The sequence below is a fragment of the Sarcophilus harrisii genome, chromosome X, assembly GCF_902635505.1.
Source record: "Sarcophilus harrisii chromosome X, mSarHar1.11, whole genome shotgun sequence".
NCBI classification, from domain to species: domain Eukaryota; kingdom Metazoa; phylum Chordata; class Mammalia; order Dasyuromorphia; family Dasyuridae; genus Sarcophilus; species Sarcophilus harrisii.
The window spans coordinates 6293985-6309617 of record NC_045432.1 but is presented as its reverse complement, the minus strand read 5'-3'; the positions used below and the strand labels follow the sequence as shown (position 1 = coordinate 6309617).

Below are 15633 nucleotides of genomic sequence, written 5' to 3'. Positions count from 1 at the left end.
CAGTACCTATTAAAATACCTACCACCAGCAGCTTGAGGACAGGACTTGAGTGCCATTATATCCTGTACTATATTGTATATACTATATATACAAGGGGGAATATACTATACATACAAGGAGGGGAAAGGTCCCACTGCTTTGTTCCTCCAGTTGTGGTTCATGTCTGTCTTAAAGCCTACAATATTCCAACTCAGTCAAGGAAACTTCAACCTCCTGCTTCCTTCCTGTTCTGTCCAAAAGTTGGCATCTCCCCCCCCCTCAAAAAAAAGACAAGAATCCTTAAAAACTAATTCTTATGTTTTATTATTTTTAATAAAAAGTAAATAAAAATTACAACTTTTCTCCTCCCCTACAGCCATTTAGTTGTTTTACCCCCCTCTCTGAACTAAATGAGTGGGAGGGAGGATGGGTGCAGAATCACTTTATGTGTGTGTATGTGTATATATTATATATATATATAGGACAGATGGTTCCATTGCAAACACCCATCCTCCATCTAAGGTGGCTCAGAAGATTTGGAACTGGAAGAATAAACAGTCCCAAGAGCCCTTTTCTTCAGAGGCTCACCAACACACAACATTGCGGGAAGAAGCACATTCCATGCCAGGAGATGTGTTTGGAGAGGAGAAAGTGACTCTGAGAAGCTGTTTTGGGGCCCTCTTTAAACATGACCACACTACAGCTAACCTCCACTAGCAATGGGGGCTTCTAGCCTGTGCAAAACATAAAAATGTTTTATCAACTTTTCAGCAAAGGAAAACAAGGAAGAAAACATTTCAACACCCTCGATCCATGATGTAAAACAAGATAAAATGAGCAAATTAAAAATGGCTGCAAACAGCTACTAGGTGGTATATGTGGATAGCTTGGCCACCTGCTGCTCTAAATGTAAGCTATAGTACAGAATCTGCTACTGCTGTTGGGCAGTTTTGCATATATTTCTCACCCATGCCCTTGCCAATATCCTTAAAACAGGACAAGATGGGATTAACTCTATCCCCACACCACAGAAGATATACAGAAGTATATTCCAAGTAGTAGGGTCAATGGTAGCCACTGGCCACTCTTCCTTCCAAACAGTTGTGGAGAGTTGGCGTTATTCTGGTGAAGGCTTCCATCATGTCCTCCATAATGGATGCTCACTAGTCAGAATCCTCAGTCGTTAGTCTGGCTTTCTTCTTTTTCTTCTTCTTCTTGGTGCTCTCCGTGGCCTAAAAGGTCAAGAAAGTTAAGCTGGTCACATAATGAACATTGGACACTTTGTAGCGGCAATGTCCACTCACTGAATGCCAAAAGAACTAGTCAGTGTTGGTGTGATTAGCAATAGCTTAAATATTAGGACAATGTAACTGGGTCAAAAAAAAAAAAAAGAAGCCTGCCGGCAACTTGGGAGGGTGGACTCGAGTGCCAGGCACATAGTGAATGTTTAATGTATACTTGCTGACTTGACCATGCCAGTCTTCCCCAGTACCTATATGACAGCATTTCCACGAGGATTCCCTTTAAGTGATAACCAAGTAAGCCTCATTTATCTAGAATACATACCGATTCCTTTGATTTGCTACTCTCTACTGCAACTTTAGACTTTTTCTCTTTTTTGTTTTTCTTCTTCTTCCCTTTTTTGCTGACTTCCAGTTGAGGAGTAAAGGCTTCACTTTCTTCATCTTCATCATCACCACTTGCTGCAACTTCGTCACCATCATCTTCCTCTTCAACACCTCCTCCATCACTATCTATTCCTACTACTTCCTCCTCCTCCTCCTCCTCCTCCTCTTCTTCCTCTTCCTGCACTTCACCACTTGCATCCTCCTCCTCACTGCTTTCTTCATCCTCTTCGCCATTCTCTTCCCCATAATCCCCATAATCACTATAATCACTGTACCCAGGAGCAACATCGGCTTCCTCTTCACTGTCCCCTTCTCGTTTCCGCTATTTTAAAAAACAAAAACGTTAAACCTTAGAGCAAGGATCAGGAAAAACAATCAAGTTGAAAAGAATTAACCAAAAGAAATCCCATCCAACAAAAAGGTGGTGACAAATGGGAGATAGGAAACACTAGCAACACTTCTTTAGACCCCCAGTGTTTTCTTGAGCTTCCTATCTAGCTATGAGATAAGTGAGCAAATGCAGAGAACCACACGGAGCTGAGGCAACCACACTGCCCCATGTTGATTCCTGACTTGTGTCCATTCTTCAAATTTGCATTGCTCAGCAATTCCCAGTTCAAGGGAGCACCTTCATTCAGAGAACAGAAGTATTCACCTACCGCTGTCCGGATATACTCTGCTTAATGTGGCTCTTGCCTATTTAATGTCCAAAATACTCTGCTTAATGTGGCTCTTGCCTATCTAATCGTGACCCCGATTCTGAAATCGGACACAGAGCTTTCCTGTGTAGGCTCTTGCTCTGGGAATGACTTATTAGCAACTCAAGCTGATGTGACGCTTCATGTCCACTTTCTTGGACTTGATAAGCCCCACCCCATTGCCAGAGAACAGCCCCCACCCTTAACTTGGAAACTGGGGCATCAACACCCTGGTGCATTTCCCAAGTGTACCCACAGAAGGCTTAAACAAACTCAACAGCTAGGAAGGAACTGCTTAGTCACCTTTCTTGTCTTTTCTGTCTTCAGGGGTTCAACTACAACTGCAACTGGTTCTTTCTTCACAGATACACTGAAAGAAAGGAGGGAGTACCTTTGAAGTCATTTTCAGTAAGATGTCAGTATTACAAGTACTGAAGTCCTTGAATCTATCTGGTGATGTTTGGCAAAGCTGAAGTCACCATCAACACACTGTGATGCTGAACAGAAGCAGCTCCCCATTTCATTTTGCAGACTGACTCCCTCTAAAGTCACAAGAGCAAGACTAAAAAGGGATAACTGTCTGCTTTATGGTCAACTCAAAGACTTCAGTCTGTCTCCCCACATTGCCCTTCAATCATTGTGCTGAGAAACTCTGAACCGAGTCAAGGGAAACCATTTCACCCAGCTTAAGCGGTTTCATTTGCCCATTTCTCTTTGCAATCTCTACTTTGTGACTTAGTATAGTCACCCAGATTCCCTTGTGGCTGTGTAGACAATGCTTCCACCTGGCCTGCAAGCCCTCCCTCTCCCCCTCCCCCCAAGGATCAAAGGCTGCTCCAATCACCTGTAGTCCACATAGTCAGCTTTCCAAGATGTAGGTGTGCTATCATTGGGCTTTCCGTGCTTATCCAGAAGACCTTGCTTGATCATCATCTTCTTTTGACTTGCCTCATGAACAAAAAAGTCAATTTTTATTAAACTACAAATCAAGCCTAATACAACCAATTCTGCACTGCTTAAGTATAGCCAATATCATGTCAATTTTACAAATCTGAATCATTAGCACTTTACAGATTTCATCTCCTTCGAGTCTGAAAGCAAAAGGGCAGGTGGCACCCTACTTTTGCAGCTAGAAAACAGGTTGAGAGGTGGTCACAGAACTAATGGCAAACCCCCTGGCACAAAATACTTTATCTTTCTGTATCTTTTGAAAGAAAAGTGAGGGGGCTGGACAGAATGCCCCAGCCAAGAAACAAGGGTCTTGTTTGTGAAGCAGCCAGGAGGCCAGTGTCACCAACTGGGACATAAGGTGTAAGATTGCCAAGGGTAAGGAGGAGGGACACTGGGATAGGAAGGACTTTGAATGACAAGCAGAGCTTCCTGCTTTGATTCTTAAGGCAAAAGGAATCCTCTTGATCGCAAGGTGTGCTTCAGGTAACTGATGAAGGCTAGAGGCAGACTGACCTACCGGTGGTTATTGCAGTAGTTCAGGTGTGCCAAGGCAATGAGGGCCTGGCACCAGGTCAAGAAGGATAAGGATCGAGAAAAGGCCACTGGATTTGGCAATTAAAATATCAGTGGTAACTTTGGAGCAAGCAATTTGGGCGAGATGGTGACATGATTGGAAGGTGGAGGAGAGAGGAAGAGATCTCAATTATTGTTGACCACCTTCTGCAAGTTTATTCACAAACGTACAAGACAATAGGATGGAAAGATAGGGCTTTGCGAAGATGGGCAGAACAGAGACGGGAGAGACTGAAGATGCAGAATTCTGAATGGCAGCATTTTTCTCCAGCATCAAGATAATTTGCCAGCAGATCTTATTCTGAAAATGCATTTAAGACATTACTAAGTAGTGACTGCCAAGAAAATGGAGGCACTTCAAATACAAATGGTGTTGTCTTTATATACATAATACAAAGGATTCCTACCCTTGTGGCATCAGATTCTGGCAACGCAAACAAGTTGGCTGTGCAGCCAGAGCTGTCACAGTTACTCTTTCCCTTCAATAAGGGAGCCCTGTAGCTGTGAACAGCATCAACTTCCTTCGTTATCCCGCTCAGCAGGTATCAAACTGCAACTACTAATTCAGTCTCATTCCCAAAACAGAAAAAACAGGTAATCAAAAAAATCAAAGAAACATGGGGCCAATCTTTCTCCTACAAAAGGCTGGGTCGTTAAGTAGAGCTTTCAGGGAGTGTCTACTGCTGCCATGTTGTGCATTGTAGTGGACAGAACTTACTTCTGTAGTTCTTTCCCAGAGAAATTACAGTATTTTTCAAACCTTGCCATCAAAGGAGTAATATAGCTGTGAGTCTCTCATAATGCAAGTTCACTAAAGGAGTCAACTCACCTTTGGGCCCAGACCCCATTTCCGAGGGTAAGTGTCTCTCTCCATGATCACTCTCTTAATCTTGGCCACTATACCATGGTCGCAGGTAGAAATCACTGCTGTAGTCATCAAGGCAATAGCTGCACAAAGAGGAAATAAATGAGAATAAACGGCAGGGGGAAGACCCACCAGATTTACATACAGCAAAATACCCCTTTATAGACACAAAAGTCCAAATCGTTTTTTTTTTTTTTTTTAATCTTTTGTGATTGTTTTCTATCACTTTCTTGGGAATAGATAAATCAAACTCCCGAAGTATTCACACACTCCACAGCCCTGCAGAGCACATATTCAGAGGCAAACCCTTTGATGATCCTCATTTTCTATTCAAATGACCACAAATGTGTACACTGTCAAATAAGGGGCCCAAGATCATCTTCCACTGGCATGGTTACTTTGAAAACATTTCCTGAAGCTCCACCAAAGCCCATTGCTACAACTGATATTCACTCTTAATTAAGACTTAGCTTGAAGATATGTGATTAGATTTCTATCTTTCTTCTGTAGTTGAAACCTCAAACTATTGAGGACCACCTGTGCCGACATCATTCTTTTCCTACAAGCAGGACCCTCCCTTACACATACAAACCAAGAACCCAGAATAACATGAGGAGCATGGAGGCTACACAGGACAGAATAAAAACCACAACAGAGCTCAAGTGCTCTAGGGGGCCTAGTGTGGAAACCCCTCAATAACCTGCATGCCATAAGACAAATGCTTTCTCTAGCACCAGGGCCTCTTGGCTAAGTCGTCTGACTACAGAGACTTCGCTGTTTTGACAAAGAATTTTCTTATCCTTCAACTCTCCCAAAATCACTCCAATGAATGCTCAAGGAGAGGGGCAGCCACTGAGGGCTCTGTTCCTCAGTGGCTTAAGAGGAAAGGGAAAACCAGTTCATCAAAGGTGCTATAAGCTTTCAATCCTTTCTTTGCCTGTTAGACTCCAACATAAAGGGAATGTTTACTGGAACTGAAATCTGGTCGAGTTGGAAATGTTTTTTTAGCACATACTTGCAGTTTCCTGGGGACTGCTGAACGTAGTGCCCAAGTTCTTACCCACACAAATTGCTTCTCCTTTGGTAGTGATGACCACAACCTCCTGATTGACTTCAATGCCATCTTCATACCGAAGAACTCCAGGAAGCATGATCTTTGCTCCATAACAGATGGCATTAACCTGGAGAAAAGAATTAAAAGATGAAAAAAAAAAAAACAAAAAAAAAAACTCAGTTCCTCCCAAACTTTGGGACAAAATGTTGCCCCCCCCCCCCCCCCCGAATTGTATTTCCTAGAAGAAAAGATTCCCTACTAATGCACATCATTACATCAGTCTTAGGGGTTTCCCCAGGCACGGTCAGTCAGTGTCAAGATTTTCCTGGCTCCAAGGCCAGCTTGTTTTTCCTGAATGTGGAGATCTCTACTACACCTGGGGAACTATCCAAGATCAGCAGTACTTTATGATCATTTGCCTCTGCACTACAGTTCCATCCATGCAGTCAATCACAAGCCTCAGGGATTGCAGGTCTGAGGAACTCAAGTGTCACCTGGGCCATGTTGCTGCCTCCTCTGAGTTACAATTAGGTTGTTAATGGGTAGCAGGTACTTCCTCAGCAAGTTAGACCAGATGTACCCAGCTACCAAAATTGATGGCCTGAGGGTGTCTAGTTTGCTAGCCCTTAGGTATCTAAAGGGCTTTTAACTCTAGATCTGGACAATTTTCTTCCTAAACCCCAACCCTCCCACACACAGCTTTCTGCCAAGCAGATTTGATGCCGTTTTCTTTTTCCTTAACAACCCTCCCCAAGAAGATAGCCACAATTTTTATCTCCAACTCTAGCCCTTCATTTGGCCTTTAGTTCAATGTCCTAATGACTGACATTTATAAATTAGCTGCCTTGTTTTACAGGGGAAGAGATGAAAGCTCAAAACCCAAGATCACCCACACTTCCACATCCTTATTAAGTGACAAACCCAGGCCTTCTGACTAGGCCCAGGACCCTCACCCCTTAATCCCAGAACAAGTAGTTTTGCCTCTACTACCTCACTCTTATTAGACTTTTGTCCCCTGTTAGCTAAGGAACCAGTCAACTAAAATGCTTTATGATCTACTACTGTATCCTATGATTTAATGATCAAATTGTGGGGGAGGTTTGCCCAAAGTCCTCAGTGGCAGGTTAAAAACTCCCATCTGGGGGCCCCATTGCTTCTGGAAGAGAAATAACTTCTTCCAGACTTGCTTCACGGGAAGAATTTAACAGCCCATGACCTTGAATTACAGAATCACTTTGAACTTGCCCTCCAAGCTTTCTTCCAACACTGCTTCCAGGGCCTTCTAATTGAGAAGTTGTAGCAGCCAAAGTGTGGCTTCATCTAAAGATAAGTCAACTAAGAAGCTCCACCCCCAAAGTTCTCATTCAACCACTCTGCCCTAATTGTCTTCCAGAATATGTGTTCCCAGAACACGTCCTCTCTACTCATCCTCGGGGCATTCCCGAGACCTCTCTTCTCTGGTCACACACTCCACACAGAGTTCCAACAGAACAGAGTTAATCAGAGGTACTTTTTGTTTACAAGGCACTTTACAAACATTTGATCCTCACAAACACCCTTTGAAATAGGTGTTCTCTATTTTACAGATGAGGGGAATAAGGCCAACAGGTCAAGTGCTTGTCTACACATTAGCTTCTTAAACCGTGGTTCCTGGCCCCACAGGGGCACTATAACTGAATGTGTTTGCAAAATTATGATTTATCAGTAGTGTTTGATTTGTATATATATTTTATGTACCTGTATGTCCAGGGTTAAATAAACATTTCTTTGGCAAAAGGGGCCTGAATGGAAAAAGTTTTAAAAGCTCTGGTTGAGACAATCAGTAAGTGTCTGAAGCAAGCTGGGAATCAAGATATTCAAACCCGTTCCCACCCCTCTTTCTAGGCTTCATTTCTTAATTCTCCTTTGCTATCAATGTTTTTTCCCCAAGAGTCAATGTGGTACAATGGATAGAGAAGCTGCCCTCGGCTGGACAACTTTAGGTGATCCCAAGTCGCTTCAGCACTTGAAGCTACTTTCTCAGACCAAAGTTGCAGAGAAGGTGCTGCCAGATGAGTGAAATCACAGTTCCAGGTCCTGCCCCTTCCATTTAGATATGAACTAAAGCTGGTTCTGGCTGGCTGGCTAGTGAGAGGTACAAAAGGAAGGGGGGAGCAACCCACTGGTCAGATAGGGGTCACAAGACAAGATTGCCCTCTGAAATGGAACATTCCTAAAGATCTGACTTGCAAAGAAGCTTAATCAGTTTCTACTGAAAGGAGGTTAGAGAGCTGGAGGGGCTCACAGCTTTCTGCCTCTTTTTCAACTAGACTTCATGCCTTTCCTCCTGCCAGTTTTTTCCTCCCAAATCCATCCTATGGTAGGTTGTCTGGCATGTCTATAGGGGCTAGGTACCCAGCAGCCCTAACCAGAGACAGTCACAGGATAAATAGCCTGCCTGGGAAGAAGTGGAACATACCGCACTGTCCTTCATGACCAGCCGCTTGTGGGATGTCAGCAGCTTCTCCAGAGGATAAATAACCCGACGAAGGTAACCCTCATCCTTGTAATTGTCATACTGCCACTGAGCATCTAACACATCATGCATAGTCACCATGTGGTCCTGCAAGGAATAAGGTGACAATAAATATGTGCTGTGCCTCACCCCATTGTTCTGAACTGCTTGCTCCTTGTACCATAGGCACTTTACTTACCACCTAGAAAAAAGCCTTCAAAACTTACACAACTTGCTTTACTACCATCTCACAATCCACTAAATTCTTTTAAGCAATAATCTCAAAGACAAGAATTGTCTTTTTTGAAAACTTTAAAATACTTACCTACATATATTGCAAAACAGCATAAATCCATAGCCAAAGTATCCCAGAGTATGCGCTGAAACCAAAGTCCCAGCTCGACCTGGGCTCTGGACTAGCAGGAGCAGATTGTAGGCTGGGTGACAAAAAGGACAGAAGAACTTTTCCATCCTCATTTCCCCCTGCCACTTTAATGTTCCAAAGTTAATTAACAGAACAGGGGAGAAGCCCTGTGCTGAACTCAACACTTTGGATATTTAAAACCTTAGTAAATGGGGACCGATCGAACAGTCCTGTCCAAAATCTGGAATAAGATTTCTCTCTGCAACATTTCAATCATACCTTCTCCCCCATAACACCAGAGCGGATCCGGCGAAGCTCTTGCATCTGGCCTCCAACTCCAAGTAACAAGCCAACGTGGACACACAATGTTCTAATGTATGTTCCAGCCTCACAGCTCACCCAGAAGATACCTAATACAGAGATGAGACTTTTAAAAGCCCATAATCCAATGTGCTTCCTTACCCACATAAGATCATCTTTGTACCATATGCAGACAACTGTGCTTTTCTATTATTTCTAAATGCCATCTGGAAACAAGAGAATTTCCAATAACAGATCTCAAGGAATGATGTGGCCTATGTAGTATATGCTAATCATTCTTTTGAAGCATGGTGATCTGATTTACCTAGTCTTTTTTCAGGATCATATTCTAACATTTTGCTCTCATAGATGGTTCGTACTCGGAGTTGTCGCTTGACAGCAGCAATAAGAGGTGGTCGCTGGAACAGAGCGCCTGTCAAAGTTTCCAGTGCCTTAAAAGGAAACACATTTTAAGCATAACATACACCATCTAAGACAATATAGAAAATTCCTCCTTTCTAAGTTTTATCACATCTTGAGACAATCCCAGAAGCACCAAAATTCAAACAGTGTTCGATGATCTCATGTAGACATCATTTAACAATAACATCCATTTGGAGTACTTTTGTTCTTATGCACACCTGACAACTTTAGAAGAGCTTAATGACCAATTTTGTATGCCTGTTATTTTTGGGGGGGGGAGGGGGAGAGGGAGAGAGGGAGAAAGGAATGATTTCCATTTATTATGGGGGAGGGGGGGAGGAGAGAAGAGTATAAAGGGACAAATAACAAGTCTCTTGCAAAGCAAGTAAAAAGCACTCTTCTCCTTGAAAGAATTCTACCTCACCTACAATACACATTAAGACTGTGTACACAGTGCTAAATGCCAGCTTTTTACACTTTTTACCAAAGTCAAACACCGACAGCCTTAGAATAGTAATCAACTGATTGCTACTACATACAACCACCTCTCCAGAAGAGCCCTGCTGACTAGTATCTCCGACATAATATACAACAATCCCCAGCAGCCCTTAGCAGGGCTTACAGTGAGGCCATGGAGGATGTGCACTGCCAGAGACAATGTAGCTGGTGAAAGTTAGACAAAGCTGCAACATACCCAGCTAGACAGCTAGAGAAATGAAATGAAACAAACCCTAAATTTTATGGATGCCATTGCAGAAACATCAAGACAAGCTCTAAGAGGGGATTAGGCACTAGGCCAAATAGACACTTGTCTTTGAGAAAGCTTCATTTTACTGAAGGAAAACCAAAAGTAAATACAAAGCTCAGGAAAGTTGCCAATAGCCCAAGTTGAAGGCCATGCAATTCTTATGATCTCAGAAAAAAGGGACCTGCTCCACCATTTCCCAATGACGGCAGTTAACACCAACAGAGCCTTACCCTGGAAAGCTGAACCTCGCTTTCAATAGCATTGTGCAGCCGGATAACTCCCACATACTCTTTGCCTGAAAAGAGAAGGACAATGAGGTGAGATGTGGGCCAATCCTTTGGGCTGGGTCCGCCTGATATGTGAAACACCTGAGCACCTTCTTTCCCAGCGGTACAAGGGTCCCGGAAGAGAAAGCTGCTGAGGGAAACACAATTCAAGTGGCAGTTCTGTGAGATGGCATCAAGCCTGTGGGGTTAAACCAAGCCCCACCTTTTTTCACTTGATTAGAAAGCCTCAAAACAAACCAACATACCTGCACTTTGCTGGGATTTGACCAATCGGGTAGCTCGTTCTATGCATACAATTAAACAGCCAGTCACCTTCGGATCCAGAGTACCACTGTGGCCCGTCTTCTCAACACGGAGTATTCGCCGGATCCACGCAACTACCTCATGGGAAGAGGGATTGGAGGGTTTGTCAAGGTTAATGAAACCTGTCCTAGAATGAAAATTTTTTTATAATTAAGATATTTGTATACCACCTCTTTCCCCTTTCCTAACATGGCACAAGGCCCCCCCCCCCCACCACCACCCAAAAAGTCATCTTATAAGTTTAATTCTACCCACCCCAGTTAAAATGTCTCTAAATGCCTGTGATTAAATGACACTAAAGAGAATGTTGATTTTAAAATAAATAAGAATAAAATTGCTCTGAAAATATAATTTGGCAAGAAAGTGATTTGCTACCAGCAATTCTTCAATAACTGGAAATAACAGATGGGATAGCTCACCTTTTAGGCCGATTCACACCAATTCTCCTATTCCCCTTTACTTACATAAGCCAATATTTGGGGGACTGTTTCAGTTCATCACATTTTCACATTAAAAAATGGTTTCTAAATTCATTGCATTATTTGAAAATGCCTTTGTAATTTGCAAAAAGAAATCATAGAACTATTTTTAAAAAATTTTGGTACCATAACAGCACGTCAGGATGACTAGCTATCGTCATATTTTCGTTTCTTCTGTTTTGGTACTTGGACTAGGTTCATGGAGGTTTGTTTCATCGTCAGTCGCTTATTAACACTTTTTGCTTTCTCGTCTCTTCAAACTTCCCGATTTTACCCAATTATCCTTAATGGGCGTTGGTACAAAAAATGTATTTATAATAAAAAAAAAAAAAAAGAATAGAGATGGACAGATTATTTTACACACAGTGCCAAGAACAGACGACAATCAAGAGGATGCATTCAACGATTGATTCTGGACCAAGCAACAAGCTATGTTTTCGGTCGCCCGATCGATTTCTAACCAATCTCTGCATTGGTAAAATGCACACATTGTGCATGACCAGTGCAGAATGCACACATTGTCGATTGGCTTGCTGTGGGTGCTTGCCTGCCATTGCTTTGGCGATCCAAGGAAAATCTTAGTATGACAAATTCCACTAGACTTCATGAGGTTTGGCATTTGGAGAGCACTTTCCCAGGTGCTGGGTGACAAGAGTCCAGGAGTCCAAGGGCTATAACCCTAAGTTTGGAATTGTGCCTCGCCCCCTCCCCCTCCCGGCCTTTCTGTATTACAGTGTTGTATATGGGTGAGCCATGTTGTGTTTTACAATGTTTCAGGTATACAGAGATGAGAATTGCCATAGGGTAATTGCTGTTCAGTGGGAAGCACAAGAGATGTGAAGCTCTCACTGAACAGCTCCCCTCTCTCCCTCTCTTCCTGAAGTGAAAACAGCACATAAAAAACAGGTACATTTACTGAGCAATTGATCCCCAATCAGGGACTGGAGAAATAATGTCGTACCTGCTGGTTAAACAGAATTCCTTGACACCATTATTCAGGTGTTGTGCCACAGGCAACTTTTGTGAACCTATTTCAGTCATGCCCTTTGTGGTAATACCATTTTACCTGCAAATTGCATCTGTTTAGGGTTAAAGCAATCTTTCTCCCTCCCCAACTGAAAGAGGAAGGCTATTGTTTCAAATGGTTCAAATATTTTAATGGTTTTAATAGAAGATAGCGTATAGAAAGAAAAGTTTGAACTGAAGACTAATGAAGTCACTACCAGCAAAAATGGCTTACCTGATATAGTCTGTAATTTCTCTCTTGAGAGGGTTAGATCCAGAAGGGAGGGGAGTATAGTGAGTTGTCCTTACATTTAGTTTATCAAAGTTCTAAAAAAGTGATGACAGGACACAAATCAAACTCAATCAACAATCAATTCTCAATTTTTTGACCGACCCTTTTCTAGACCCAATAAGACCAACTGTTCTCACGATGAAAATCCAATGAATAAACAAAGCTACCAAAGTCTAAACCAGAAATTGACTTAAGCAGAACCATTTTTCTGAACTGCCACATTGCAGATATCAGATGCTGTGGACCTCATTTGGTTTGAGAACTTTATGCATTATTTCTGCTTGGGCATTATGGTATCTACCAGATATTTAGATTTCAAAATTCTAACATTCTCATCTACAGTAGTGATTTCCAAGCTTAACTGGCACCATTTTAAAGTTAAGGTATCAGAATTTAAATGAAATGCTTTAAATGGCCGATATAATTCTGTGCCATTTGATTCTTAGAGGTTGCTTGTCAAAATTATGTTGCCCTCCACTGAAAATGCAGATATGGATAGCCTCTTTGGGCAGGCTTTATGAACAAAACACAAGGAACCAAATCTATTTAAGCTAAGAGAATTCTTATAGCACAAAGAAAAACTCAATGCCTTAACTTTTAAATTATGTAATACACAATGTCTCTTAAATCTATTTTAAGAAAAAAAAAAAAGCTACCAGTGAAGTTTTATAGATGACAAATTAAAAAAAGAAAAATTAAAAAATAAAAAAAAAGCCAGTTTATAAAACTGGTTTAGACTGCATGCACAGAATTGATTCAATAAATTAAAACAAACCAATATTTGATATATAACACTTATATTCCTTACCTTTAGGAGTAAAGGCCACTGAGATGTGTCCAATTGAACTACTTTAGATTCAGGTTTGATGAAGAATTCCCCTTCATGTTGTATTTCCTAACGTACGATAGAAAAGCCCAATAATTACTTCTATTTAAACTTTATGTGCAGGCAGAACAACAACAAAAAAGGCCTGAACAAAGGGGTCCTAAACCTCTTCTGGTGGCTTGTAGTTCTAAGAAATAGCACGTGGAACCAAGCAGGAACAAAAGGTAAAAAAACAAAACAAAACAACAACAAAAAACCCCCAAAACCCCAAGAAATGTACGTGTGTTCCAGTACTGCAGAATAACTGAAGGGGGACCGTTTAGTTTGCAAAGTATTTTGTGAATTGGGTCTCGAAATACTGAATGAGCCAGGAGTAACTACGATCTAAATCTGGGTGTTACTGGCTCCTTACCCCAACTCTAGCCTGTTCCCGGAGCACACCATTCTGTTATTTATTTTCTAAATATGGCAAAATGCTAACAAGAAATGGCAAACAAACACTGGCAAGGAAAAGGCATCTTCTACTCACAGCTATATCCTCGTCTCCCAATATTTTGCGCTCCTTTTTTTTCTTGTGCTTCTTGGTCACCATAACAACTTTAAAAGAAAAAGAAAACCACTCCAATGAACTTGAGTATCCTGGACCAAGTGGGTCGGGATCAGGCTTCTTCCCAAGGACGCCAGAAGTGCTCCAAGGGGCTGGGCCAGTCCCACGTGCTCCCTTCCCCTCAGGAGCCAGCCACCACGTGGCTGCAACGGCTCCGGCTCTAACAGAAAGTCCAAACAGCAGCAGGGGCAGAAGCAGCAGCAGCACACCAAAAGCCCCTCCCGAGATACACAGGGCACCCAGCTGCTAAGGGTAGCTTCTGGGGGGGGAGGGGGGGGGCGAGCAGGGCGTTACATCTGCCCAACTAACCCGCCCCCCCACTCAATCTGCCTGCCTTACTAGGCCCCTCCTCTGCGCGCTGTGCCCCTTCCCCCGACTGGCCTGGTCACGTGGACCCCCGATCGGCCCCGCACGCCCCTCCAGAACTTTCCGGCCGGCCAACTCTGCGCCTTTCGCCCGACGGGCCTGCAGGCCCCCTTCTGACCCCTCCGCTCGGCCGGCCCGACAGCCTCCCCCGCCCAGGGCCCTGAACTCGCCAGCTGCTACCGCTTAATGACAAAGTAACCAAATGTATCCTGGCCATAGGCAGCTGCTCCCCCTCCCTGTTACCCGAGCCCGGCAGTTTCAATCGCTCGTCCATCAGCTCCCGGGGGCGCGAGTCCCCGGAGAGCCGCGCGCCACAGGCGACTGACTTTTGTCAGCCCGAGCCGAGCCACGGCGGAGCTCTCTGTGTCCGGGAGGCGGAGGCGGCAGTCCCGGGCTCTCCTGAAGGCGCGTAGAGCGGCCCGGCCCGGCCCTGTCTCGCTCCAAGATCGGGCCCTGCCCAGGGCGATGGCAAGCCGCCCGAGTTCCCCTCAACGCTCCCGGCCCTACGCGACCCGCTCCCGTACGGCCGCCAACCACTTCCAAACCTAGGAGGCCCCAACGGCCTCAATAGCCCCTTCCGTCCCGAAACGTCGCGGGCCTTTCTTACCGCCGCTGTCCGCCATGTTGGGGACCACAGTTCAGGGCTCCGACCCGCGTGCTGCAGCTGGGCGCCGAGAGAAGCGACTGAAGGGAACCCGCCTCAGTCCCGAGAGGCAGTGCGGGCCAAGAGCCGGCCCCCTTTAACGTCTGGCTGACGCGTGACGTTTCAGGGCTCGTGACGGCAAGCCAGAGGCTGGAGGCGGGACTCCGGAGCAGCACTCGCGCTCCTGATTGGTTGCGTGAGCAGAGCCGGGCCCGTGGGGCGCGAGACGTTGCGCGCGCGCCCGACAAAACTGACAGGCGGCTCGCACCCGCTGCGCTCGCTCCGGCTCGGATGCGGCAGCCACCGCGCGGAAGCGCGAGCCGCCCCTTCCCCCACTCCGCCTCCTAGACCGGGCCTACTCGCTCAGTTCCGCCCTGGGTCGGTATCACCCTGGCCTAGTCGCGTCTCGTCTCGGCGCCTCAGTTTAGTCTAGTCTAAAATGACGGGCCTTCCGGCTCGGCTCACATTCTTGTGAGCTGCCCACTAAGCTGGTCCGGAGTCTGGAAGGCTTGGCTTCCGGCCCGGGCTTCCAGGCTGGGAGGGCAGCCCCCCCCCCCCTCCCCTCCCCTCCCGGGCCAGTCAAAATTCCCGCCGCGCCGCCGGATGCAGCAGATCTGCGTGGGCGGAGGACATTTCCTCTGGAGGCAACGGTGAAATCCGAGCTCCAAACCAGCCCCCAATCCCATTATAAGCGTGGCCCGGGACCCCAGACCTAAAACTCTCCGAGCTCAGTCCGCCAAGTTCCAAA

At 44.7% G+C, this 15633-nt stretch overlaps 1 protein-coding gene and 2 non-coding genes across 3 annotated transcripts; all 3 read right to left on the bottom strand.

The window, feature by feature from the left end:
- Window positions 1–293: 293 nt before the first annotated feature.
- On the bottom strand, window positions 294–14970 carry DKC1 (dyskerin pseudouridine synthase 1). Its single transcript, XM_003775134.4, has 15 exons — window positions 14850–14970; window positions 13799–13866; window positions 13252–13338; window positions 12387–12478; window positions 10610–10794; window positions 10308–10372; window positions 9232–9358; window positions 8886–9016; window positions 8207–8350; window positions 5755–5875; window positions 4659–4777; window positions 3150–3253; window positions 2609–2675; window positions 1546–1929; window positions 294–1211 (listed from the first exon to the last, which is right to left on the bottom strand). Exons 1-15 carry the CDS (start codon window positions 14863–14865, stop codon window positions 1143–1145), a joined length of 1779 nt encoding a protein of 592 aa, XP_003775182.1. The 5' UTR covers window positions 14866–14970; the 3' UTR covers window positions 294–1142.
- LOC111721652 lies at window positions 2760–2891 on the bottom strand. The gene has a single exon (XR_002770744.1). It is a non-coding gene; the product is annotated as a small nucleolar RNA SNORA56 (small nucleolar RNA).
- On the bottom strand, window positions 8671–8798 carry LOC111721651. The gene has a single exon (XR_002770743.1). It is a non-coding gene; the product is annotated as a small nucleolar RNA SNORA36 family (small nucleolar RNA).
- Window positions 14971–15633: the final 663 nt, after the last annotated feature.